The following is a 27,492-nucleotide window of genomic DNA, read 5'->3' as shown; positions in this document are numbered from 1 at the left end:
CCACTAAGTCAAGATTACTTTTCCCTGACAAACAATGAAACAATATACTGGAATGTAATAGTACAATACTGACTGATGATTTCAGAGCAGCCGCATAGCATTCAATAGCTACTTTTTATAGATTACAATAGATACTTTTTCAGAGCAGGAGATGAATGAATGGGAATCGAATAAGCAAAGTTGGGCTCCTCAAGCAAGTAGTAAAGCTAATAAAGCAGATGTGCACCAGTTCCGCGTGGAAATATTTGTATTAATGTAATTCTAAACTTCTACAACAGAATTCCCTGATATTCCATGACGTTACCCCCCAAAAATATACTTCCCTAACACCAATACCTGGGATAGACTTTCCAAAATTCCATGATCTGTGGGTTACTGGGTCGGCTGAATGATGAGGGGTGTGGAGGGGTGTGGGTGTGCGTGCGCATGCGTGCGTGTTTTGGGGAGTCAGAATCTAACCACTACAAAGAGGAGCAAAACTTTAACACTGAACAAGGTCAGATGGAGGCCTAGTACAGCACCCCAGGTGTCTCTGCTGCAGTGCAGAGAAACAATTCAGCCTTTCACAGGTGGCTGTGAGACAGTCCATTGGTGAATCTCCTCTAATGAGCTCGCTTAGAGGACCTTGCACTCACTATGTGGTGAATGGACGTGTGCCGACGTATGGTCCAGGGACACAATATTCAGAACTGTGGGGTTGTTGGCCACTACCATACAGCTAAAAACAAAGAATCACTTTGTGAAGAAAAAACAAAACACCATTGTATGTCATTGATCTAAACCCATAGATCACTATTGCCTTGTGGTAAATGTTCTTTCTTTTACATACAAAAACTCCTATGACAAGAAAGCAACTCAACACAAACCTGTTGTTAAACAGAAAAAAAAAATCTGCTGGTAATGATTTATTGTGGACAGGTAGGCAGAACATCATAGAAGAGGATAAAAATAAACACAATAAAATACCAGAATACCTCAAACATCTCAATATTCCACCCTGGAATTAAGAACCAAAACAAAGGATTTTGCAACAATACCAGTTTGTCTTTCATCGGAAAACATCCTTGCTCCTCAAGGCTTTCATTATCAGAACTCAGGCTTTCTGTGATCTAAGCTCCACCTTCTTCCTTTGGCACCTCTTTCAATTTAACATTCCAACTGAAAAAAAAGTCAAAGTCGATCCTGTGGCAGGAGCAGGACAGCAAAAGGCATTGGTGCGTAACCTATCTGAATCTGTGATAACAGCAACAAAGCCATGATAACTAAGAACACAAGGCCGCCTCTGTCCGAACAAATTCTCTGTCCCCAAACCGAGAGAACGGGCCTGTTTTATTTTTGGTCCTTTATAACTCGCCAAAAGTGAGCCCTATTTTTTGTTTTAGAAAAAAAGGGCTGACTTTGTACTTTTTACCATGTGTTATTATATCTCATCCCGTGCATTATATGTCATCATGATTAAAATGTTAGTTAATATCTTTAAGCAGAAAACTATATTTGCCAAAGTCATTGTCATTGGGCGCTATCAGGTGATCTTTTCTGGCTTTGGCAAGTTTCATCAAAAGGAATTCCCTTCTGTCTCTCCACTCTTTCAGTTCCTCATCACCATGAGCCAACTTGCACAGTTCCTCTTCAGTGCAAGTGCCTTTAAGGAACCTGCAAAGCAATCAAAGAACAGATACCCAAGTTCATTTATTTTGGTACATGGTACATTTCATTGCACACACACACACACACACACACACACACACACACACACACACACACACACACACACACACACACACACACACACACACACACACACACACACACACACACACACACACACACACACACACACACACACACACACACACACACACACACACACACACACACACCATTATAAGCAACAAACATGACTGAATCCAGGACAGTGCCCACACACAAGCGTACTGTAAATGGTGTGACGCCTCTTACCTTTCACAAACTTTGAATGTGCCAGTGGGGAAGCGATACTGCCAGCAATTCTGGTCATCTTCAGAGTTAAACACCCTCTCCTTGTGTTTGTCTGATGTGATATGCTGCTGCCACTGCTTCTCACTATTGCAGTTCTTACCACAAAGCCAGCAGTGGTTTCCTGCCTGAAATTATCAAGGAAGAGTGGGAGAGAGGAAGAGAGAGAGAGAGAGAGATGTTTCAAGGCACACACACAGCAACCAAAATACGAAGCCAAGGACTGAATGGAGTAGCTTCAAAACAGCCACTTTCTCCTAGACTTCCATAAACAACTTTAATCCTTGTTTTCCTTCTACAAACAGGTATTAAGCTTTAACCTGGATTAAATCAAGGTTTGTCCATTAATCCAGTTGCACCCAACTTTAAACCTAGTTTAAAGGTAATCAGGTTTACATTTTAAACCATCTTTTTCAATCTTGGTTTAGATGTTTCCATAAACCTGGATTAACTTTAAACTTGTTGCTCAACTGGTATGTAGTAAAAAAAAGTAGTGCCTAGGTTTTCTCTAAGTTTTACATTATTGCTCAACTGCTTTAAACTCAGATTTCAATTTCAGTTAAGGATTCATTTTAAACCTGCTGTTGAGGTGGTTTAAATATTAGAAATAGCAGCATATATTACACGGATTGAAGAAAATCGAGTCCCACAAAGGGAAACAAGAGACCGTCTCAACCCTGGAGTTTTATGATGAGGAGGAATTTTCAAGGAATTACCGATTCAATAAGATTAAATAAAAAAATAAATATTAATTTAAAAAAATGATGTGCGCAATTAAACACGACAGTGAACTGATTATCTTTAACTTAGGTTTAAAGTTCGGTGCAGGTTAAAACTCCTTGCTGATGCAACCAACCTGTTTAATCACAGGTTAAGGTGTTAATAATGGATTTGTTAAACCATGCTTAAAATTAAGTGGTGCAACATAGCTCAAATTAAATTTAAACCTAGATCTACAAATCCTTGACTAGGCCTAACCCTGGGAGATATTGTTCACCTCTGAGGAGGAGACTCATTAGGTAGGTAAGCTTGTAAGTTAAATAGTTCAAGCTGAATTAAACACACAAATTGGTCAGAAGAATATTACGTGGAAATAATAAGAAGCCTAGTGAACAGTGCAGTGCATTTTCATGCATTGTAATTATCCATTTTCAAATCTTAAATGGTCCTGCCCACCTCTGAATTCCAGATCAGTGCATGAGAACTTTATGCTCTGCACTTTGAACCCACATCTGAACATGCATTAAGCAGATTAATAGTGCTCATGTGTCTTTGAGAAATGATGAGTAAAGTGATAGTCATTGGTTGCAAATGGACTTGTTTTCGAGCCGTGAGGACATAATGCACCCTCTGTGCACCCTCCATGCAGGTCCACCCTGACTTACCACTTCCTCTGCGTAGTCGGTGGGCATGTGGATCTGCTTGCCATTCTCCCGCAGGGTGTTTGAACTCTCCATGCTCCATCCCTGTTGCTGAGACTGAAGCCACATGTCATACAGCTGCTCCATGTCCCCAACTTAATCAGGAACACACAGACGCACAGACAAATCTGAGTGAGTTATGAATAACTGCTGTACTGAAACTGAGGCTAGTCCACAAAACACACTTGAGATGCTAATTTTATATATCAAAAAGAAAACTCAGTTTGGTTTAATTTATATTCGACTGTAAAAGTAGAAACAAATCCTGCACTCTGATCATCACATCAGGGCCAAAATATGGTGCTATGAAATCGGATCAGAACTTTTAGAGCTTCAACTTCATGCAACACACACTTTCTCTCAGTGTGTCACAAGGAACACATTGGTCTCCACTGCTTCCACTCCATCTGTAGTATGGGTGGGAGGGAATGATGAGCGGCCAGAGGCGGGTGCTAATACTCACTGCTGTTCTCCTTCATGAATGTCCACAAGTCCCGCTCCTCTGCACTGTGGGCAAAGCTGCAGTTTCCGATGTACTGGCATTTTTTACCAGCGTTGATGTGCATGCATATCTGTTTGTGAAAACATCAATGAAAACAACTGTGAACTCATTGACAAAAAATGATCAACCAATGGCAATTTAATTTCTGAGCAAAATCATGTCTTTCAAGTCAAACACACTTCCATGAACTTTCTAAAGATTATACACAACAACCTCCTCAAGTTAACCTCTGTTATATTCTTCTAGATGTTAAAAAACACAAACAACCAATCATTCAAATGATTTCTGCTTCACTGCACCCCTGTCAATAAATCAGCAAATATTGGCATCACTGCCTATTATCCCTGTGTGGCTTACACAGTACAGTAGTAGTGCGTAGTGCACACAGCATATTCAAATTAGTGGTTTAAGGACTGTCAATGGCAAATTTTATACATGCATTGTGTGCCACTGATAATAAAAAAAAATGAATAGTCTGTCTGTAGCTCATGGAACATGCCAACCTTTTACTGGAAGTGGGTTATACCCATGGAGGTATTATAAGAACTGGAGAAAGTGAACAAGTCCCGCCCCCATTCATTTCAATGGGAATGCTAGGCTAGTGAAATGTGCCAAAATTGAACGATTTTTTCAGGCTTCAACATGGCGTTTCAAGAGGCTTGTTTCCGGTGCCGTTTTACTTAGCCAATTAAGTGCCAGGTTACTGACTGACGTAAGGTACAGAACGAGAGCTCGTGCCCACACTAAGCTCGTGCGTGAGCTGAGAGTGGAACAGCCACCAATCAGCATGAGGAAAACGCAGGGAAAACGGCACCGGACATGATGTATTTCTGGAAAATGGCGACGAGGAAGTGCTTTGCTAATCGGCGAAGCTAACCAGTCAAATCCTGACCCCCTGGTTATACCAGTTAGCCTTTAGCTCCCTTTTATGGCCTGTACAGACTACACGATTTCCGATTCCGATTTTGCCACAATTCACCTTAGCCATAGGTCAATTGTGTCGTGGCCGACAAATTTCCATTGTCGTGTCCGAAGATTCGAAGTTGGGAACGACGCTTGAAGGAGGGCGCGTCTTACACGTTCAACAACCCATGATTTATTGTCTGCGACATTCCACGACGTTATGACCAAAAGTCTAGCATGTCTAGCCTAGAAATCTAGATGCCCCTAGCTGCAGCAAATCTAATTTGCTGTCGGGGTAGTCTAGCAACTCTCAGTTTTACTTGGGAGCTGGGCTCAGGCAGAAACCACCGAACCAATCACATCGTGTATAGAGTCAGTGGGTGGGCTTAACATGATGATGACAGACATGCGCCCAGAAGTTGCGACCGTTAAGCATCATCTTCTCTAACTGTTAGGGTTGGTGGAAAACAGATGTACTCTAGGGTTGTGTCTAGAAGTCAAGCGTGCACGCTGGGCACTGGGCAGTGTGCATTTTCCGGAAGTTACGTCAGAATAGACTGTCCGAAAGTCAAGCGCTCTCACTAGTTGGCTACTTCGTTTGGCGTGATTTCCAAGCGTGCATCGATGCATCTTTTTTTCCCTCAGGTATCCCATAATCCATTGCGCAGCGCAGGTCAAGCTCCACACGTCATGCAAATCGTCAACACACCCCCCTCACCGAGTCAGGTGACGCCAACTAGTTAGTGCTGTCCAAATGTAGGTAGGGACGCACACTGAGGAGCAAGCTAACTAACACGCTACTGGGAAGAAGGTACTACCCAGCGTGCACGCTTGACTTCTGGACACAACCTAGATGTCTAAATGCTTTAAGCTCAAACAAAACCCAGTTCTGCAGAAGTTGACATTGAAGAGGGTGTTTTCCTGCTCTGAAACATTCCAGGATGACTGATAGGGTGGCCAGAATTGAGTGCCAGTCCTTGAAACCCAGGTGCTATGCATCCAAATATTCCTATCGGAGTCAAAGCCTACTCCCTTCGAGTTTTAGAAGATGAGCCACGTTGAAAAACAAAATACTTTAATCTACTGTAGCTTCCTCCTCCTAGCAGTATCTTTTCACTGCTCTGGTCTACAATAAGATGAAAGTTGGATGGGATATGAATTTCCTTTACAATGTCAAAACATCTCAAGTACCACCTCAGTATGTATGTGGGTCAATGACATGACATGCAGATTTCTGTGTCCATTACTTTGGTGTAAAATAATAATAAAAAAATATTCATAGCAAGCATGATTATATTCTATTGAACAGAATATCTGTTCACATTATACATGTTTATCATAAAAAAGTATAAATGTAACATTTTGTCATCTCAAACCCTCAAAATGTCAGGTGGCGCAACCATCCCATAGCACTATGTGAAAATATTAAATATAGAGTTTAAAAGGTAAGGAGATTAAAAATAAACATGGGGCATAATATTATGTTGAAGACTTTTCAAACAAACAAAGTTTACTAGTTTAATAGCTCTTAAATTGTTTGCAAATTTGCATGTCTAAAATGTCAGGGCAGTGCAACTGCATTCATTGAATGTTTATTTTGAACTGACGGGTAAACAGGATATTGCCTCCTCAAGAGGATTAAAGTGAAAAAAATTCATCTTTTGTCAAAAAAAACAAAACAAAATTGACACACGCAAGTGATGCAAATCAAAGGGCCTTAGCGTAGACCTACGTAAAATAGGGCCATACAGACTAATTGTACCCTCCGTTTACAAGTAACACATTTTAAACTCCGAGGGCCGGTCATAGCTGGCATTTACTGTTATGTAAATGCATAAATTCTGCACATTTTCAGTCAGAGATTAGGGCCAGCATTATGCCTAAAATACATGTATGTCTCCAAAACATTCCTCACCTGTTATCAGACATGCATGAAAACAATGAAAACTCACAGCCATAGGTTAACCGTCAGATAGGCCTCTGTTATTGAAGATTTGGAATAATTGATTTGAAATGTAATATGCTAAATAATTCTGATGTTTTCTGATGTCAGGATATAATTTGGTGTAACTTTACTTTAGTTTTTGGGTAAGAACGTGATGCACGGCATGAATGTTAGGAGTTCCACGTTTTTTCTGACCGTGTTGGTCGTGTCAATTGTATGAGAACTGTGCTGTTTGTAACAATAAATATTCAAGAATATTAACTGGAAGACAAGACGTTTTTATAAGAACACGCGTCAGTCATAGGACTCCTATATGTATCGTTTATTGGAAACGGACCTACGACTTTCTCTTTGAAGAAGACAAATTAGGCAAACTGTAGGCTATAGACATAGCCTAAGCTACTGGATCCTTTGGAATTGTATAAATTAACCTTGTTGGCTTATTATAATTATTTTTAGAGAAATTAGCAGTTAAACTTAACAGTAAGATAGCCTAATAGTGGCGTGGCGCAGTCAGACACACACTTTTCCGTTGTGTCTCTGCGTTTCGGGCGCACGTGACTCTATTAATATTAATAATGACCGAAAGTAGGCCATGTTCTTTTTGACTATTCATCTTTAAGCTCCCCAACACTGCCGACCTCGAAGTAGCCTAATTTAATGAGATCAGGGAACTACACAGCAAGTGCGGATAAGAAGTCATCGCAACAACGCAGACCTTTGCGCAGCTAGTGCGTGGATGTCTGTCCTGATGCTATAGCTTACTATTACAACTGGCGAAACAACTGTTTATTTTCATTTTATTTTTATGAAGAATAATTAGCCCAAATCATAGACTAATTAAACTGAAAAAACGACAGCTTTCCTGAACTTCTGCAAAGCTTGTTAAACCTACAAAAGCCTAATAGGCTATGTTAAGCTGCGGCTCCAAAGTAGGCTATAAATCAGGACTGTTCTTTCATCTGTTTCAATTGGCCTTTCTTTCGTTTATTATTATATCATTATGATGATGATGATGATGATGATGATTATTATTATTAGTAGTAGCAGCCTAATAGTGGTAGTAGCCTAGTAGTAGCCTAGCCTAATGTTCATCAACGCAGTTGCACTAACGCACTTATTTATTTATTTTGCGCACAACAAAGATTTTAACATAGGCTAAAACACAGGCCTATCACAAAACAGGGTTCAACAAGAGGTGTAACCATCACTGCAGCTTGCAAGGGAGATCGCGCCGCACCCCCCCAAATATTTTCTCCCCGGATCTGCATCAATCTCATGATTGACCTCTACCGCCTCCGGTTGACGGAAATCCGTCGTAGCGACGGAAAACTTTAATCCATGGGCCCCAAAGTTGGAAGATCTCTCTCAGATATTGATAAAATTAGCTACGTTCTCTTCATAGTTGGACTTGTACAGTTGACATGTCAGATGGTAAAACAAGAAAAAGTTATTTTTAAAATAAAACTCTTTATTGGATTGAAAAATTGAATGGATGAACTTGCTAGCAAAGTCAAAAGGCTATATAGGTGTCCAAGAAAATGCCTGTATAATTCAGGTGGTGCAACCAGGTAAAATCTATCTATTAATGCAAGGAACGTCTGTCTGTGTGTCACTCTGTCTGTCTGTGTGTTACTCGCATAACTCTCAAACCGCTCATCCGACTGACCTAATATTTGACACAGGTATTGCTAATGACATGCGTGAGTGCAGTGCGAAGTTTGGTAGTTTTTGGACAACAAATGACAAAGATATCATTAAATTAAGCGAAATACAACTCCACCGCAATCCCACAATTCTACCGCTCTCCGCACTAGCCACTCCCCCTCACTCTCACTTACTCCAGCATAGAAACAAAAAAGCCCATTTCGCTGACAAACTCACGTGTTGCCATTCATGGAAATTACGATGTCTCACGTAAACAACGGACCGTTTCAAGATTGTTCATGTTGGATAAACATGCTGAGTCCGACACACATGCACCCATGTTGGTAAGCAGGCTGTTAAAGTCAGGTAATGTTGCATAGGCTAGGTTACTCATCAACAACCGCGGTTGCCTAGCGCTTCTGTTGCCTGATCAGATTGCTGATCAGGCAACAGAATTCTGGTCAAATTTGCATTTAAAACAGCCGCTCTTGACTGGACATCATCTCTGGACATCGGCTAAGGGCATAACATTCATTCAAACATCACTTCCGAGTTCATAGAACTGGCTTGGCCATGGTCATGTGGTTAGCTTTAGGCTATCATTTCCTAACAACAGCAAAAACGCACGGGTAGGCCTACATAATGTGTCTAATATTGCCATTAGCTGCAACTCAACGCCTTTCCCCTTCCCTTTTTTTACTTTGCTAAGAGAGTAAAAAGCTCTAAAAACTGCACAGGCCTGATTCTACATCACCAATCTAACATGATCCACCTGCATCAACGTCATTGGGCAACAAGTTTCTTTGAAAACATTGTTTGCACGGGCACTGCACTAGTACTAATTAAAACCAATATCAAAGTGAACTAATTGTTGAAAAATGTGTTGTACCTAATTATTCTATTAAACAATACACTTTTTGAAAGTATTTATTCACATTTTGGATGTTGGAAAATCAAAATACCTGCCCTCTATAATAAAGTATTCATAAGTTACGTTTAATACCAAGGTCAACTACAAAATAATAATGTGATAAGCACTGCACACACTCTCAGGTATACTTACCAAAATACCCAAGTTTGGGCTTTTCTTAGGTTGGTGAAATTGCAAATATAGTCTAAAAATTATATATATATATATATATATATATATATATATAATACATTCTGTCCTTTTTTTTTTTTTTTTTTTTTTTAAAAAAAAGATGATTTTGAAATCACAGTCAGTGTTTGACATAAGCAATGGTCCAACAGTCTCGGAATGATCACCTACCTCAAACTGAGCAGGGATAGGCTTCTTTGTGGGTAGGGGGCGGACAGTCGTCCACTTCCTGCGTTCGTTGGAGCTTACTAAGACCACTCTTCTGTCTTTGGCCCATCTGATGCAGAGGCAGAGAGCAACACACACAGACACACACACACACACACACACACACACACACACACACACACACACAAATGCCAAGATTTAGAATCAAGTCTTGCTGCCGTCCCTTCAACCCAAATCCAGTCCTCTTCCATAAGAGACAGTCACTTACGGATGCCTGGCCTTTGCGCTACAATATTTCCTGTTCTTGTCCGGCTCACTGACTTGCCCGTTTCTCCAACACTGCCCACACACAAACTGCATCTTTAGGTTTGGAGGCCCAAACCTCCTCATTGCAGCAGGGACTTCCTGCACAAAGAACATCAAATTACATTGAAGATTAATTGCATTGGTTTACAACTTTATTATGCAACTCTGATTTAAATCAATTCAGCCTTGTTGACATTAAAGTGTGTCACTAAGGTGTATTGAATATGTAACTCTCACAGGGAGGCTACACCAGGCACGTAGGCCTGCGTTACTGCATGCCCGTGGGTTGTCCCGATGGTCAGATAGATAGATATAGATAGATAGATAGATATACTTTATTCATCCCCAAGGGGAAATTACAGTGTTTCGGCAGCAATACAAACACAACAGTCAACAAAAACATACAAACATACATGCAGAAAATGATTTAAAATGTTATTCCTTTCTCTCTGCCCAGATGGGAGACATTATAAAGTGCTATTGCAGTGGGTAAAAAAGTCTTTATAAATCTGTCTTTCTTACAGCTAAGTTGGCGTAGCCTCCAACTAAAAATACTTTTTTGCTTGACAAGTACATCGTGTAGTGGATGAGAGGTATTGTCCAATATATTTAAAAGTTTGTGCAGCATCCTTCTCTCCACCACCAACTCCAGGGGCTCTAGGGCTGACCCCAAGTCAGTTTGTTAGTGTCCCTGGCTATAATGCCACTTCCCCAACAGATAGCAGAAAAGAAAATTACACTTGCAACAACACTCTGATAAAACATTTGCAACATTTTGCTGCACACATTGAAAGACCTGAGCTTTCTCAGGAAATAGAGTCTACTTTGCCCTTTCTTGTATACAGCCTCAGTGTTGTGTCTCCAGTCCAGTTTATTGTCAATTAGACCTCCCAAATATTTATAGTTCTCTACAATGTCCACTTCCTCACCCAGTATTGAAATGGCATTTAGCTCAGGCGTGTGTGCATAGCTGTGATTTGATTGGCTGGTGCCTTGCGTTGCTGTCTGTTGGTGCAGCAAAAGTTGAGGATTTCTCAACTTTTTGATAGAGGCGGTGGGAGCAAGGCAACTGTAGCAAAGCAATGCAATGGAACCACAGTTCACTTCGGCAATGGATGATGTGAGCTCATGTAAAGCCAACAGGATGCATCTTCAGCCTGTGTTGGCAGGCCCCATAACTGACGAATTCCGTTAAAATAGTGTCTGCTGCAACAATTGGCTTGACAACACCAGACACAGTGGTGTCACATGCATTCGGAAAACCTTCTAAAACTATTTTTACCCTACGGGAATGGAGCACTTCAGTTGTGGATCCGGTATAGCCTGAGTGTAATTCCCTACTTTGAACAAAGGTCCATCTAATCATAATAAGAACTACATTGTAGGCATTCTGCAAAATAGCAAAATGACACAAACATCATTTACTCAGACCTGCCAACCAGGAAGAGATACTTTGAGTACACCTTTTTAGCTCATCTTGGTCTACATTTGTGCAGTCATCCTACGGTTGCTGAGTGACATTCAAACTAGTTGACCTTCATATTCAAAATTAAGAGGCCACTGCGAATTTGAATATGATCATCAAAATACAGCAGCCAGGCCATGTATGAAAATACATTTATTTGTATTTACCACTTTTCACAGAATCAAAAAACAAACTTAAATCTAAGGAATTCTGACTAACTGTTCAGGTTCAGATGACACGGTGTTATCCTCCTATATTTATATTCAAATTTGAATGATTCTTTCATTTTCTTATACATAATAAAGCACTTTGTGAGGACATGGATGAAACAAAAAAGAAAAACAAAAAGAGGACCAAAACTGGACTGGACAACAAAGCATATGAGTAGGAAGATGCCCTTAATGTTCTGGATGATCTGGACATGTTGTTGGACAGAGAGTTGGCACAATCCGAGCGAAATGAACGAGAAGAAAGCGGTGCTGGACAGTATCCTGTATAAAGTGGGCTCGACTCTGGGTGAGCAGAATACATCTGCTCACAAAGGATGTAAAAAGAAGTTTTGCATCACATTGAAAACATCTAAATGGTTCAGCAGTTATTTTTAATTAAATTAAATGTGTTTAGCTTCAGAAGGACGAATGAAGAGGAAGAGTGCATGTGAAGTCCAGAACCTGGACACACGGAGCGGGAGGCTGAGCGGGAGGCCTCTTTCTTGAGTGTCACACGGAACCAGAAAGGCGCCGTCCCCAAGAGGAGATTTCAGGTGGAGAGACACCGCAGCAGACGACTGACAATCACTATCAAAATCACCAATAAAACCCAAACCAGAAGCCAGACTTCTGATGATCTTCTGGCATATTGTGACAGGAGAACCATGTCAACTTTGGATGCGATTATCTTAGCGATAGTTTGTGTAATACCCTCGATATACATATCGTTGGAAAGCTTAGTTTATGGCCGTTCACGTGAGCACAATAACTTAATTTAGTAAATTGTACCGAAACGACTGGTTTCGCTTTACAGGGTCACATATATCTATGGCTGTGGCTCTAGCTCTGCGGCAGAATCAACTTCAGTGACAACTTCACTGAAACTGGCGAAATGCGAGATCAAGCGATATGCATAGTTAAGAGCATAGAATCGTACAAGCGTACTAGGAGGTCAAAATGCGTGCCCGCTACGCAAAATGCGTACATGTTGGTAGGTCTGTTTACTGTACTGATGGTTTATGCTAAATAGAAACCAACACAGTCCTGCACAGTACTAAGATTTGTGTTGGGGTACAATTTAGCACTTTGCTTTAGTGTTCCACTAGAGGTTGTGTCTTTTGTGGGCTGTTTACCTGAACTCCTTGGGAGCTGGCCACCATGTTCCAATACTTTCCGGCCTCTTGAACGATACCTTCATGAGGAATACCTTTAAACAAAAAGTTTTGAAACAATCCTTCAGAGATCTAATGTACACACTCAGTTTTTATTCTATTTATGCCTCATTCCAGCAACTTTGACAACATAAGGCTGGTAATGTAGATCATCCCTTCCAATTCCCAAGCTTAGGCCCTGAGAATGAAAGCTACAAATTTACGTCAACACTTTTAAAATGCAGACGGCCGTTTTCCTTATTCATTATCTCACCAGTCAGTCAAAACGGAAAATATGTTTTGGAGCATGGATGCAGTGGATGCAAATATACAGCTTTCATTTTCATATATTTACAGTGAGTGACGTTTGATTTTGCTCAAGCCTCCTGGAGTGTCTGCGGAGTTCTGGTTGGTGGTGCGGGGCGTGGGACTCACCTTGCTGGGACTGGAGCATCCACACTTTGAGCTCGACCAGGCTGTGGGCGTAGTAGCAGCCGTCTTCGCGCTGGCAGCCATAGCGCACCTCGTGCCGGCATAGGTCCATCTGGCACTGGTATGTGAAGGGCCGGACCTTAGTGTAGCGAGTGTTAGTGTTCTCCTTCAGAATGTGGACCAGGCACCTGTCGGGAGCACAGTGAGGAGGCATCACACAGACTGCTGCAGATCGGTTCAATCCAATCTAAAGAGTGCCACAACAGAACAATACGTCTCATCGTGCTTTACAGAGCCAGGTCTGAACATGTACTTATGTCCTCCTTACACACTAAGGCAACTGGGGTCAGATCAGACAATAGAACATTTGAACCGTTCAGAGCATTTCGACCAAATAAAAGCCAATTTGGAATGTGGTACTTTGGTTCGGAACTTGAACCATAAAATGGTTGTTTTCCGTCCATATCAACTGTTACCATGAGTAAACAAAACTAGTCAACTAGCATTACACTGTAGATGTTGACTAGCATTTTAAAGAGCTAATTTCTGCAGTTTTCACGGGACAACTAATCATAATCATTCTCCTGTTTATGCATCTCATTAAGATTTGTTTTGCATGCAACACCCAGTGTTGATGACGCATCCTTGGTTTGGTTCAAAACTGGTGGTAATGTGTGCTGGTTCACCAGATAGCACCAAGATTCAATTCATTCTGAACGGAACCGGTTCTGTCGGTCGAAAAACGCCTATAGACATTTTTCTTCAGTCAAATGTTCATGAACCTGACTTGAGACCAAGTTATAGTGTAATGTACAATGAAACAGCCGAAACACAAACAGAAACACAGGGCACAAAGAGAACAACCCTTGAACAACACTGGTCATTCCACTTTCAAGGATAGGATAAAAACTCAAGATTCACCTTGATCTGACATGAGCTAGAGGAGGTTGAGAGGGGAGTGTGGGCAGTGCTTACTTTTTCTCTTCAAATTTATGCTTTGTCACTGGGTGAGAGCACAGACTTGGGTTTTCTTTGTTGGTCTTGCTGATGATTCTGGGTTTGTGATCAAAACACACCTGGGAATATGAACAGATGTGTCAGTCAAACACAGCTCTCCTCTCCTTTTGTGTTCTTGAAACATGACTCAAAATAGCACAGCTCTCAAACCTGTCACACCTGTCCTAAAGCAGGATGTGATTACGCCATAAGCGGCAGGAGATTTTTTTTGTTCTACTTTCTGAGACTGTAGCAGCCTGGGCCAATACACAAGGCTGGGTGTTTCTTAAAGCACCCTTTCAGCTTGTCAATATAAAGAGACATGGAATACAGTTGTATGAGTCTTCTGTTTTCTAGCCTGTCATACCTCACAGAGGAACATAAATATCCCAGGATGCTCCTGAAGGATTGCGGGAATCGTCAGGTGGACCGTTCGTATTGAGCCAAATGGATCACAAAGCAACTCGCGGCTAATGAAGCCCTTACGCTCCAGCGTCCAAACGTCTATCTCCTCCTGGCAGTATGCAAATGTACAGTGACCAGGGTATCTGCACTCCTCTCCCATGGCAACATCTGAAACAAAAGCAAAAAAATAGAACAGGATGTTAAGAGACTGTTAAACTTGACTATTAAAATATTACCCTGTGTGGAACGCACATCTGTCCTGAGGTTATTTACAATCAAATTGGAAACAGTTACTACACAGATGCTAAGTTACTTGTTTCACATTTGTTGTAGAAAACCCTGATTAACTGATTCAAACCCCCAACAAATTGACAATATGAAAATATAAATGAGCTGCATCTGCATCTGAAAATTGGTTCACGAAGCAACAAGCCTGACTTGTTGTGTCAGTGCTTATATAGATCCTATCCACTGGTAACGGTCAACCGTTCTTGTGAACTTATTTCAAAATTTAGACCCTCCATCTATCCATCCATCCATCCATCCATCTCTTTCTCCACATGTGGCCCAGAAGCAATCCCCGAGTGCCCCAGCCTGTGGTCCCGCCAGAGACGCACATTCCTGTGTACGTTCACAGAGTAGTACAGACCATGAATGAAACACTCCACCTAGCCTAGTAACCCACAATGCAGAGCGTGGCGGAAGTAGACCTAGCCTAATTAGCCTACAATCAATCAATATGTCTTTCTCAACACAGAAACGTAAAAATGACTTCACCCGAGTTTGCGCCTGTCTATGCGCTCATGATGATTCTCTACAACAACTTTTTACTAGCCTGACTCTCGCCAGACCCTTGTAGTTCCGCCATGCTCCACCAGAGGCGTTTCGCTGAGCTCCACACAAGGGTCTGGACGCGAGGGCAATCCAAACCCCTGGGCCAGTGATCAAAAAATAAGCAACCAATCAGGAGTGCCGAAGCGAGTGTTTGATTCAAATAACAATGGCGGCACGCAGCGAGGAGTCTTGTGCTGACATCGATTCTGCTATTTCAACCGTTTTGTCGAATCTATCGAGTATTCATTCTTTAAAAGATTAGCAGAGAATAGTTTTGAAGACATTTATTGGTGGCAAGGATGTTTTTACTCTTCTTCCGACCGGGTTTGGCAAGAGCTTGAAGAAGCCTAGCACGTCATTCAAGATAACAGGCAAGTGGTTTATCAAATCACATGCGAGGATGTTTTACAAGGACCCGCCTTCAGAAATACATCTCCTATCGAGAAGTCCCAGATCCTTGTGTGAAGCAGACAGCGAACTACAGGATCTGGCGAAAGTCAGGTTAACTTTTTACTACATTGCAATGACAAAAGTAAAGGCAAAAAAAGTGTTTCTTTTTCAAACAAATTGGGATGCAATACGAGTCTTGATACCATGCAGGAATTTGCTGGGGTAAGTCGAGCTATCTGAAGTTATTATTTTGCGGTCACTTTGTCTCCTCTTTCATTTGACATGCGTGACATATCTATGCGATCACAGGTTTGCGAGTAATTGAAACAAGAGTAATGGGTGTGCAGGTGAACGCAGTACAGTATAGACCGTAAAAATGATGCAATTTGATTGCATACTTGATCATACTGACAAGTGCGTAGTTACATTGGACAGCCCCACTTCTGCTCTTTTTTTGACACACTTTGCATCAACTGGGTTTTAAGGGGGGTTCTAAGATGTGCAGAGGCACCACGTTGAGAAACGCACAACTTTTTGCACCAATTTTCCCGACAGATCTCAGGAGAGGGCTGCAAAAGTGCAGTTTGATTGCATCTCACAACCGGAGCAGCACTACCATGGTGCGGTCATTCACAGCCCAAGAGAGCTTCCACAGCATCCCTGCATCCTGGATCTTGGCGAAAAATAAAAAGCCATGTACAGAATCTGAAACCACAAAGGGCTGTATGCTGGCCGTAATGAACAAGCTGATAAATGACGTCAAAATGTATCTGCTATAAAAAAAAATATATATACCCGTCAGACACTTCACCTACATTCGGTTGAAATTCTTGCTACAGATTAGAAGACCTGAAAGCTGATAACATGTCTATATAGCTATATACATATATCAGTTTTTTGACAGCAAATGCTTCCGAGAGGAGCTGCTCTGTCTACTGCCATTAGAGGCACACACAATTGGCGATATGTCTTTGAGAAAAATCCGCCTTTTTTAAAAGACAATCTGGATATGACCCATGTGCGCTTTCCTCCACAGCAGCAAGCAAAAAACGGCAAAAGCGCACTTCAATCGCATACTGGATGACAACTTCATGGCCAATGCCTGCTTTCTGACTGACATACTAACACCTCAATGATCTCACTTTGGGACTACAAGGCAGAGACAAAACTGTCATCGACCTTGTGGCACAGATGCATTCCAAGCCAAAATGGACCTTTTCACAACTGATATGAACAAAGGCAGAATGCTGTATTTCCTGAAGCTCAGCAAATGCATCTCATCCCCCGCAAAAAAAACACGGATGTGATGACAAATTTCATAGAAAGAGATTAAAAGAGAACTTTGCTGGTCGACTGGATGGACTTGTTCTGCCCACAGAGATGAGCGTATTTTTTCCAGAGACCCGTTCACTGTTGAAATAGAAGGGGACTCATCCACCAGAGCAAAGTGGTGCCTTGTATTGATGGAGGAAAAGTCATACTAAAACTTGTTGACATGCAGTCACCTGTAACCATGTCCACCAAGTTTTGGACTGATGTCAACATATATCAGTTCCCTAACATTAAGATAGTAGCAATCATCATGCTCAGTATGTTTGGATACATACACACATGAAATCCATAGAAGGCAACTCTCAATGCTCCCTTAATACTCTCGGATTGCATCGACAACAAAAATTGTCACTTCTCCCCCTAGGAAAGTCATCAGGGTAACTGTAGCCACTAGCCTGCATATCAACATAATATGGGTATTTAATTAATACCAGTTAATATGGTATTAACATGTTTTTGTTTCTTTTAACTTGCATAAAACACTGCCCTGCGGCTTTTACACAATGCGGCTGATACACAGGAAATTACTGCATTGCTAATACTGTACACTACTTTGCTTTCAGATAGCCTAGCTAGGCCTATGAGCGAGATGTGCTTAGGTTATTTTTTTTCTTTTGTAAGTGGAAAAAAAGTAGATAACACTTTAAGGTATCTACATAAGAGTAACATGACATGATCATGAACACGGTCATAACACATGAACCCTAACCCTAACTGTGCATTCAGACCAAGACCGTCAAAAGCGTCAAAGTCGCTGGTGAAGCTCATAGCTTGACGCTCAACCCAGTTCGGCGCCGAAAGCATCAAAGCCATGACGTGAAACATTCATTCTAACCCTAATCCTAGCCCTAACCCTACCTTGTTGTAATGACAAAAACGGAATGACAATTAATGACAGAAGCGTTATATCATAAATTACATGTTTATGACACGTTCATGACAGTGCCATGTCACTCTTATGTAGATAGCTTCAAATATAACCAAACATACTTTAACGTTAACCAAAAATAGGCAATTGCTACTATCTTACTGTTTTTTAAAATGCACCCTTTGCTGTGCAAACTGACCAAAGTTAAAAACGAAACAATTAATAAGGATTACATGTTTTTCAAAATGTTTTTTGTGTTTTTAAAATGTGTCATTACAAATAGCTTCACCGCTGAAATCTGGCCCAACTGAATTTGTAATTGAATAGCCCTGGCTTAAGCGTCCTCCTGTCCACTGATTTTGTAGTGTTGCTCAACCTGATGGTGGCGCTTCCCCAGGTTAAAGGCCATCTAAAACAGGCCCTGATTTGTGTTTACCCTTCAGCTATCTTTTTTTCTAAATGTCACCCTTGCTCACAACAACAGGTTGCTTCATTTCCTCTATCTACAGTTCAAATTTCCTGGGTGTGTCTACTGGATGTTATGATCATATGAACCAGGTAGCAGAGCAAGCTAAGGGGCCCGTTCAAGTTCAAGCCAGCACCGCCATCAAGATTTAGCCACCTTGAGATTAACCACTGATCGGTGCTATATTATCGGTCACTCTGGTTGCTAATAAAGCATCCTATTCTTGGGACAACATGCATAGACACTACTGCTGTAGTACTGCATGGACACAGAGGGGATTACTGAGGGATTCCTCCAAGTCAAGTCTGTATACCAATCAGTAGTATTTTGTACACAAAGCACTGTGATTCCTTTTGTTGCCAGGAAACAAACCATCACAAATGCAAAAGGAGATACAGGAAAAGACTGGGTGATGTTACCTTTGCATATGTAATAAGGCCCCACATACTGGGTCTTGGTTGGCCTTGGTCGAATAAGCTTCCACACGTTGTTCCCTGAATACTTGATTTTTCCAAGCAAAATGTCTTTTCTGCATTTGTGCTCATCTGAATAGAGGGTATAGTCCAATACTCCAGGACCTACAAAAAAGACCACATTTTTACACCAATAGAACTCTGTGTGTGTCTGTGTCTGTGTTTGACTACCGTTATACTTGAGAGTGTGTGTGTCAAGAGACGCTTACCTGTTCTCACATAACATGCTGCACATGCTTGTCTGAAGTCATGAGTCTCAGCGAGGGGATTTTTGGACAATTCCACCCGCGAAATATTTGACTCAGGGGTATTTAAGGCCACCCCAATCGGAGGAAATAATGGCTTATCATTGGTGTTTATCTGCAGGGGAGTGGAGAGGATACAAATTAGTCTTTAGCTTTCCCAGTCATTGCTTCCGCTACACAAAAACCCAGCAGATAGTAAGTGGAGTATCCTTACAGGCATGATGGGATGTTGAGGAAAACCTGGATTCCCAGCAGGTGAAGCAAAATTGAAAAAAGAATGGGAGGTCATTTTAGCGTCGTCTAAAGCATAGGGAACAAAAACCATTTCCACAAACTGTTATTACACATTATCAGACACAACACAACGGCAGCCTCAGCTTGTGAACCCTTCATTCAGAAACCCCTCTTTCCGAATACACTACATCTAAAACAAACAATACAGCTATTGAATGTCAGTCAGGCAGGTCTACGGTTGGTCACTTAAATTCAGGAAATAAGTTTGCAAATATGAAATAGATGAGCCAACCAAGCATCTTCTGCAAAACAAAAACTCTAATGAGGAGGCTAACTAACATAAAAGACTACCTGGTTTGTCTGTTCAATGACACCAAGCTGTGCGTGGTTCACGTGGTCACCATCATAACCTATGGGCATTTCAGCCAATTAAATAATTTAATTTATAGATTTTTCAAAATTGCTTGTGTCTTAATTTTCTGAGCTGTTGAAGCAACCTTGGGTGTCTTGAAGGCACTTAGTAAATGGAATGTATTATTGCTATTATACCTGTCTGTGTATCCGAGAGAGAGAGACAGTCTAGAGAGTCCAGCGCTGAGGGGAATGGGTCCAGGCCGATAGAGTAGGGATTGGGCTTGTGGTAAGGTGGGGGGAGGGTGACCGTGCACTGCTGTGCCAGGAAAGGGTGGTGGTGGGCCATGTGAGGGGGCATGAAGAGAGGGCTGGACATGACTCCGACAGAGGACATGCTGGTGGGTAGAGGCAGAGGACCGTCCACGGTGGGAATGACCTGTGGGGGAGGGGGGAGGGCAAAACAAACAAGCAAACAGAGAGGACATTCGTGTTGTTTCAATGTATCCAGGGTTTTTAGATATGAGGAACAGCATTCTGGCTGAATCAAAAAATGAAGGGCAGGCCAGGCCAAAAATTGGCAGGCAACAGACAAACAAGTCATCCTGGCTCTTCCTAACCAGTTTGATTGAAGTACAACTCTTACATTCTAACAAGAAAATCACCGCGTCTGATTGAGGCTTTACTCTGTCAGCACTCAGATCACTCAAGATCCTCGTCGTACCTCTGTGGACTGCTCATGCGTGACGTTGTCCAGAAGGTCATCTAGGTCGTCCCCAATGATCTTGGAGTCGAAGTCCAGGTGGGGCTCTGATACCTGATACACGTCATGGGGGCGGTTCCCATTCACCAGCATGTGGCTGGTCAGGGGCCCCGACTCGTGACTGAGGGAGTCCCCAGGGGCGGCGGGGGACATGATGGAGGAGACGACGGTGAGGGGGGCCGGCTCAGGCTCTGCCTTCTCGAAGGCTGGGAGTCCCACTGCGGGCGCGCTGTGGACAGGCACTGCGCTTGGCATCAAGGTTGGCATCTCCGTGGACAGCTGAGAAGGGACTGGCGCTGGGCCAGCCGTCTCTGTGGAGACCTGGGACTCATCTGGAGGAAAGGAGGAGAAGGGTGGGGGTGGGGTGAGAGAGCATGTGAGTGAGAGCACACAGCAGCTAGAAAAAGAGCAAAGACAAACTCAGAGAATACCTCAACTCCTACAGAAGAAAGTAAATAACAACAGTGAGTGCTCTTACCCATTTCAATATCATCCACGGATACCAATCCATTAGAACACTGCAACGTAAAAAACATTTCAGAAGACAATGATACATTAATATTTTACAACAATTGTTTCCCAAGTCTCTATTTTCAATGCATATACACTTATTAATAACCCATGGTCTCACCTTTTCGTTTGAAGCACTTGATATACTTGAACCAGGTAAAATATTTAAGGCAGGCTAAGGGAGAAATAAGAAGCAAATTAATCATATTCACAGACAATGTTGAAAATCCCCACTGTAACAATAATGCAAACGCTCTCTTTTTCCCTGACAATTCTGAATTATTTTAGTGTTTCGGAATTTTCAAATATCTTTTATATCGAGCGTTTTAGGAATTATGAAACCTTCTGACTGCCATCATCACATACAATTAAAAAAAAGATTGTTTCCATGGTAAGGCAGACATACACTATACAGATAAAAGTATTGGGGCACTTGCCATTACATCCACACAAACTTCAAAGACATACCATTCTATCCCAAGGATGTAATAGTAGGCATCCCAATACTTATATATACAACCCAGTACCCACATAGAACACTTAGCTATTACGGTATCTGATTCTGTGGTTGGTTCATCAACCACACTCAGCTCAAATTATGCCGATTCTGAGTGAATGAGACATTGTCTAGCCAATCAGCATAAGAGTATTTATATAGTATGACTGACTGTAAATTAAGTAAATAATCTTTCATTCTGTTGTATAAACACAAGTCTACCATAATCACAAGCGTCACTTCACAACACTCAAACGTCTGAAAGTGTAGTCAGACTACAGCCTTGAGTTTGGTAGCAATGTATCACTGTCAAACTCGGTGGAGCTTGCGCAGTATTGCACAAGAGAATGGCTAGGCACAGGCAATAAGTGGGCACAGCCAGACTGAAGTTGATAAATAGAAGACATGGTTAGGGCTGACCCATAGCAGTGTTGAGCAATACCTTGAAACAGAATGCATCAGACGAGATGTCTGCCTTGTGTCATAAGTGTGTAATATTTTCGAAATTAAAAAGCACTTACTTAATTTAAGGAGAAATTACACAACTCTACCTGATCTAAGTTTGGATGCCATACTTTGAGGTCGTTCCATTTTTTGGCAAGCGATAGCTCCATATATATTTGGAATATGCGATTACATAATACAATTATATAAAATGGTCTAGGTTGCCATCTCAAGAACTTGAACTGCTGGCAGTATGGTAGGCCTATTTAATTAATAATGAAGTGAACCATCTCGGAACTCCAAATATCAAGTCAGCAAATGACTTTAATAACATATGTGATGCAACGACATAGCCTATGTAGGCTACCTACTGTATCGGACACCCTATCATGACATGCTATTAATGAAATGCCAATAAACAATAATGCCAACTTTGGCCAAATCTATCTTTCTGAATTGTTGTGTAGGTGTTTTGGCTATAATTAATATATTTTATGTAATTCTGTAATTTTATGCTTTATTCTGTTCGTTTTTTGTAGCAATTTGTCTAGTTAAATGTTTTCACTCTTAGTTAACGTTATTTTCGATAGTCTTGTGCTTTTTGTTAGTCTGCATTTTGCTGCGTAGCCTAGGCCTACAACTTGACTGATGCCATAAACGGCATGAACCGCTCATCCTCCATCCGTGAACGGCGCTGCTTCAGGACTGGACAGAAGAACTGAGGACCGGCTACAACTGCGGGCGATGTGTTGCTACCGCCGATCTACTGCTGGCCTGCAAGCTGCCATGGTCTGCTGCCTGGAATCTGGATCGAGCTATCATTAGCTAATATCAGAAGCTAAAGGCAAACTGTCGCTGTCGGGGTCCACTGAGTTGCTGATCTGGATCACCCACGACTTCTGACTGTTCTGCTTGATGCTGCTCTCCAGCCGGCCTGTGTAGCGCCGTTGAACCCTCCGCTCCGGATTAAGCTATGCGCCATAAATGCCATGAGACTTTGGATGCAGTCAGTTGGACTAGGCTACTTTAACGTGGACTTTTCTGTTTTTGTTTGTTTTATTATTTATTTGACTTTTGTTTATTTGTCTGTCTTGTATGTCTGTGTCAAGGGTAGCCTTACGCCGCTCCGTCCGACATGCCAATTTTGCCTAGTGTTGCAAGTGTTTTCGTTAATCTATGTATTTTGTTATGTTAATTGATGTTTGGTGTCTGTCTCATTACAACAGCAAGCCTGGCCGAACATTACCTATTAAAATTGACCAGTGATTCGTCTGAAAAGGCGAAGGCTAGGCAAATATAAAACGGAGATGTAAGACTAATAGGATACGTGGGTCCTTGATATCAACAGATGTTAATCAACACCCCCACCTCTCCACTCTGAGGGTAGCTCCCTCCACATCTGTCTGTCTATAATGGCGTGGAATGGAAATTTCTGAGTGACCCCTAACTTTTGAACTGCAGTGCAGCTTTTCCCGAACGTCCATAATCGATGGAGACATTTAATGGCGCTCTAAGCAATATCTAAGCAAGTTTTTTAGGCTACAACATTTTGTCACATACAGCAAACATATCCTCACTATCCGCCAACTACCTGTCCCGTGAACACACTGCAAAAAATGTGGCCTCTGTAGACAGCCCAGGCTCCACAAACGGCAACAAAAACAAACTAGAGCAACCTGCACCATGAAACATAACAAACAGTATTCCAGCCAATGACTGAGGAGATGTGTGTTTAGGAGAGTTTCAATTGCATGGGAGGGAAGGAGAGGGAGTAGCGAGCTAGCTCTGTGATTTGAACGTCAACAGATGTGACGCTGCCCAACATTGCTTAGAGCCCCTTTAATACACCAGAGTGGGAGGAAAGCCTTTATAACATGGAGACAACGCTGCCAAACTCGGTGGGCCTTTGTGTGCTAAAGATGATTTCAAACAAACATGAGATGATGATGGTCTTACCTTGCTTCTGATGTAGGCTTTGCGAATTTTTAATCCTAACATCTGAGCAAGTTCATGTGTGAGTTGAATTACTTTAGAATCCTAGGAGTCAAACAAGGAGTATTACATTAAAACATTAAAACACACACACACACACACACACAGATATGTTTAATGGCTGCATGTACTATTTTAAGAGGAAAACATAATCAGCCTTCCACGGAGTGCATGACCCACCTGGGGTACTGCAAGTGAACATTTGGCCACTGCATCATAGGCCTCTGCGTGTCGTCCCATCTCCTTCAGAGATCTGGCTTTGCGATAAAGCGCCCGGTAATTGCCATCATTTAACTCCAGAGTTTTTTCACAGTCCTCCAAAGCTTGGTCATATAAACCCTAAAACAGGTCAAAGTTAGGCTTAACACAACACTGAATGCAATCATTTGGCTAATGCAGACTCACTGATAAACATTTGGCATTTCCCTTCTCCCATCTGAACTAAAATTGGTTGAACACTGACAAAACCTCACTTCTGGGTGTAACCATTGCACTTGTATTTAAATAACTTGTGCCCCTTTGAAAATATGAACACACACTAATTTTCCAATGAAAAATGGTCATTGCTATTTCTATGGTTTATCGAATTATACGAAACTATACACTTTTGATAACAGCAGCCACTAAGTAACTATTATTCATGATGTAGCAACATTTGTTTAACATACTTGACTAAACTTTGTTTAAAACATTTACTTGATGTTGACAATTCAATTTAAATCTGGCATATACATTTCATCATTTCATCATTTAAAGACATGGATGGAAAGTGTGTGAGACAGGACTTTCCAATCATACTCACAATGTTTAAGTAGGCAGCCGCACGATTTGCAAAAATCTTTTCCCTTGTTACAGTAGATATGACAATATCCTCTGACTCTGCATACTCTGTAATATTTAAGGCCTCTGTGTACAGTTCTACTGATCTCGCCCATTCGCCTTCGTTGAATACATCATTTCCCTCGCCGAACAAGTTCTTCACGAGGGCCTGGATAAATACCTGACAAAACCAATAGAAACAGCCTTATTATTGCTCAGTTAAATAAGAAATAATGTGATTAAATGTGTAAAAGATAAAAATAAAAAAAGTCAAACCTCATATTCCTCTTGTGTTCCAGGATATGGCAATGGAGATCTGGAGATCATACAGACACACACATAAGAGATAGAAATAAACAAAGTTAATAATGGCACAAGGAAATCACACTAAGGCAAATATCCCTGGTGATTCCGAGCAATGATGATTTTGTCAATTAATTTGTAGTGGTAGTAAACAATTAGATGTCCACATAGACACAAGCATATGCTTCAGTTCCCTGCAGATTAACTGATGCTAGCAGCACTGGTGTGAGATGATGCATTAGATCTCCCCAAGGGCTTGAGGTGGCAATCCTTAGACCCTTGGGGTAGGAGATGTGAAATGTCCATGATCTCCACTGCATTAACACAGTCACCAATATGCTTTACCCAACGCAGGGTAAGTTCATTCACCACTAGCTCTTCTATCTTAAATGTAAGTAAATTGCTGCTCACAAAACAACTGCTGGTGTGACTTGATTGTCTGACTGGTTGTCTTTGCTCTTTCCCTAAGAACATGAACTGTCACCGAGTGACAACTTTCACACTCACTGTATGAATTGCAGCCCTTTCTGGATTTCTTGCCACCGGCTGCTTCTGTCCTGACAAAGTTGAGACATGTTTCCATGTGCTGTCAGGACCAATTTGGAGTCACCTACAATAGAAATGTCAGTTAATAACTATATGTGTTTCTCTCCTTTATGTTTCTCTCCCAAACCAATGTTCAATTATGCATATTGACGTTTACGATACATAATGTACACTGTAACAGTAACATCAACCATACTATAACACAAGGTCTATATAACTGCGGTTTCTGTACAGTCTGTTCTTCTGCACTTCTGTTTACATGCTAACTAACTGCATTTAACTGGCGCTGTAGTATTCACCACAAGGACAATTAAGTTGAATCTAATCTAACCCATTTAAGTCAATTTCTTGGGTTCTCATAAGTAAGTTCTATGAGCTACAATATAAAGGTAGCTGGATTATACATGGAGTATAATGCCTACTGTTTACTAGAGGAAAACGCCTAACGCTACACGTACCTAAAGATTACATGAAGAAAGACATAAATGTACCCATCTGACAAACGTCATGTATACATTGGAGGTGTCACGTGGTGTACATTTCGACTCATCATGAAGCCCGAAGGAAATGTACCTACCCTCTCTGACAAAACTCTTGAGCTCTTAGCCAGGTAAATAAACTGTATGTGGTGACAAATTCTTGACTCTTGACTACAAAATCATGAGTGAATCACTTCCTGTTTTGTGAAATGCTAGCCATTTGGCTAAACTTTACCTAACTTGCCAACATGCATGACGCTAGAGACATGCTTCTTCTGTCAAATTACTAAATAACCAAGATTGATCCACCGTATTGTCGTATTATATCATTTCAAATGCATTACACGGAAAAAACAGGGTTTGAGACAAATCTACCTAAATTAACAAAATGACGAAACAAACTGTTGTGCCAAGCTGACATTTTCTCGCGCACGGCAATAACTTTACCAAAGTGGGTGGCATGGAATACGAAGTGCAAAACTGCTGAAACTAGCATGTCTAACTTGGTAGCAGACTAGCAAGTAATCTTACATATTTATTACTCTCCTGTCATTGCTGAATGGCTAATATTCAGGACAAATATGTATAATCCGTCTATAGCAGATGTTAGTATAGGCTAGCCAACATTAACCGAGTTCATAGGGCAGATACGTTTACGTTCGCTAGATAGACTTTGTCTTTACCTGTGTCTACTAACATCTAGAATATCACGCAAACATGCTATCATATCTGCATAACATGGCTAACTAGCTCTGATATAATAACTACAAAACTTCCCAGACAGCACAGAGAATGGATGTTCTTGTGCTACACGCTTAGAGCAGTTTAAAGGGAACAGAACAAAAGCTAACCACGCCAGACAGTTAACTGGCCTTAAAAGTACAATGCGGACAAGCTAGCACGAACTAGCTGGCTAGCTGTGTGGTTTTGCCGCGCAAGATGTATTTTGAGCTTTCCGTGAGCCTTCCTGAAACTGATCCACAAAATTAATATATCACTCTCATCTTAAACTATGTCGAGTACCCACCTTTGCCAACTTTATGACAGCCCAGTTTCTTTTCGTATCCAAAGTTAGCTGAACATCCAAGGAATCCTTTCAGCGAATTCTGAATGTTCAGGCAATGTGATCTACACCATTTTCATGATCGCTTGCTAGCTTCGTAGTTCGTACCAAATTGTTGTCCCTCGCTTTTGTGAAACAGCTCCCCCCAACGATGACCACCAAGTGCAACCACAGCGTGAACAGTCGCGTGTGTAGGTAAACAGTCGGAAACCTGTCAGAGACGGGCTAGCTCCAACGTGA

General features: G+C 41.5%; 1 protein-coding gene across 2 annotated transcripts; it reads right to left on the bottom strand.

The window, feature by feature from the left end:
* Nucleotides 1–867: 867 nt before the first annotated feature.
* Nucleotides 868–27,418, bottom strand: zc3h7a (zinc finger CCCH-type containing 7A). Of its 2 annotated transcripts, none has more exons than XM_062532981.1 (23): nt 27,217–27,418; nt 25,672–25,774; nt 25,138–25,177; nt 24,845–25,042; nt 24,223–24,381; nt 24,007–24,087; nt 21,232–21,285; nt 21,079–21,118; nt 20,562–20,932; nt 20,036–20,276; nt 19,467–19,492; nt 19,217–19,367; nt 18,954–19,112; nt 14,607–14,812; nt 14,219–14,319; nt 13,247–13,431; nt 12,794–12,867; nt 9,949–10,085; nt 9,684–9,789; nt 3,880–3,988; nt 3,381–3,511; nt 1,960–2,123; nt 868–1,653 (listed from the first exon to the last, which is right to left on the bottom strand). In XM_062532981.1, the coding sequence occupies exons 2-23, from the start codon at nt 25,737–25,739 to the stop codon at nt 1,464–1,466; spliced, it is 2,991 nt and encodes a 996-aa protein (XP_062388965.1). In that variant the 5' UTR covers nt 25,740–25,774; nt 27,217–27,418; the 3' UTR covers nt 868–1,463. The 2 variants fall into 2 exon arrangements, with proteins under 2 accessions (XP_062388965.1, XP_062388964.1); XM_062532980.1 differs by having other exon boundaries at nt 19,467–19,552; nt 27,217–27,417.
* Nucleotides 27,419–27,492: the final 74 nt, after the last annotated feature.

The sequence above is a fragment of the Sardina pilchardus genome, chromosome 3 (assembly GCF_963854185.1).
Source record: "Sardina pilchardus chromosome 3, fSarPil1.1, whole genome shotgun sequence".
Classification (NCBI taxonomy): domain Eukaryota; kingdom Metazoa; phylum Chordata; class Actinopteri; order Clupeiformes; family Clupeidae; genus Sardina; species Sardina pilchardus.
This window is presented reverse-complemented; position numbering and strand designations above follow the sequence as displayed.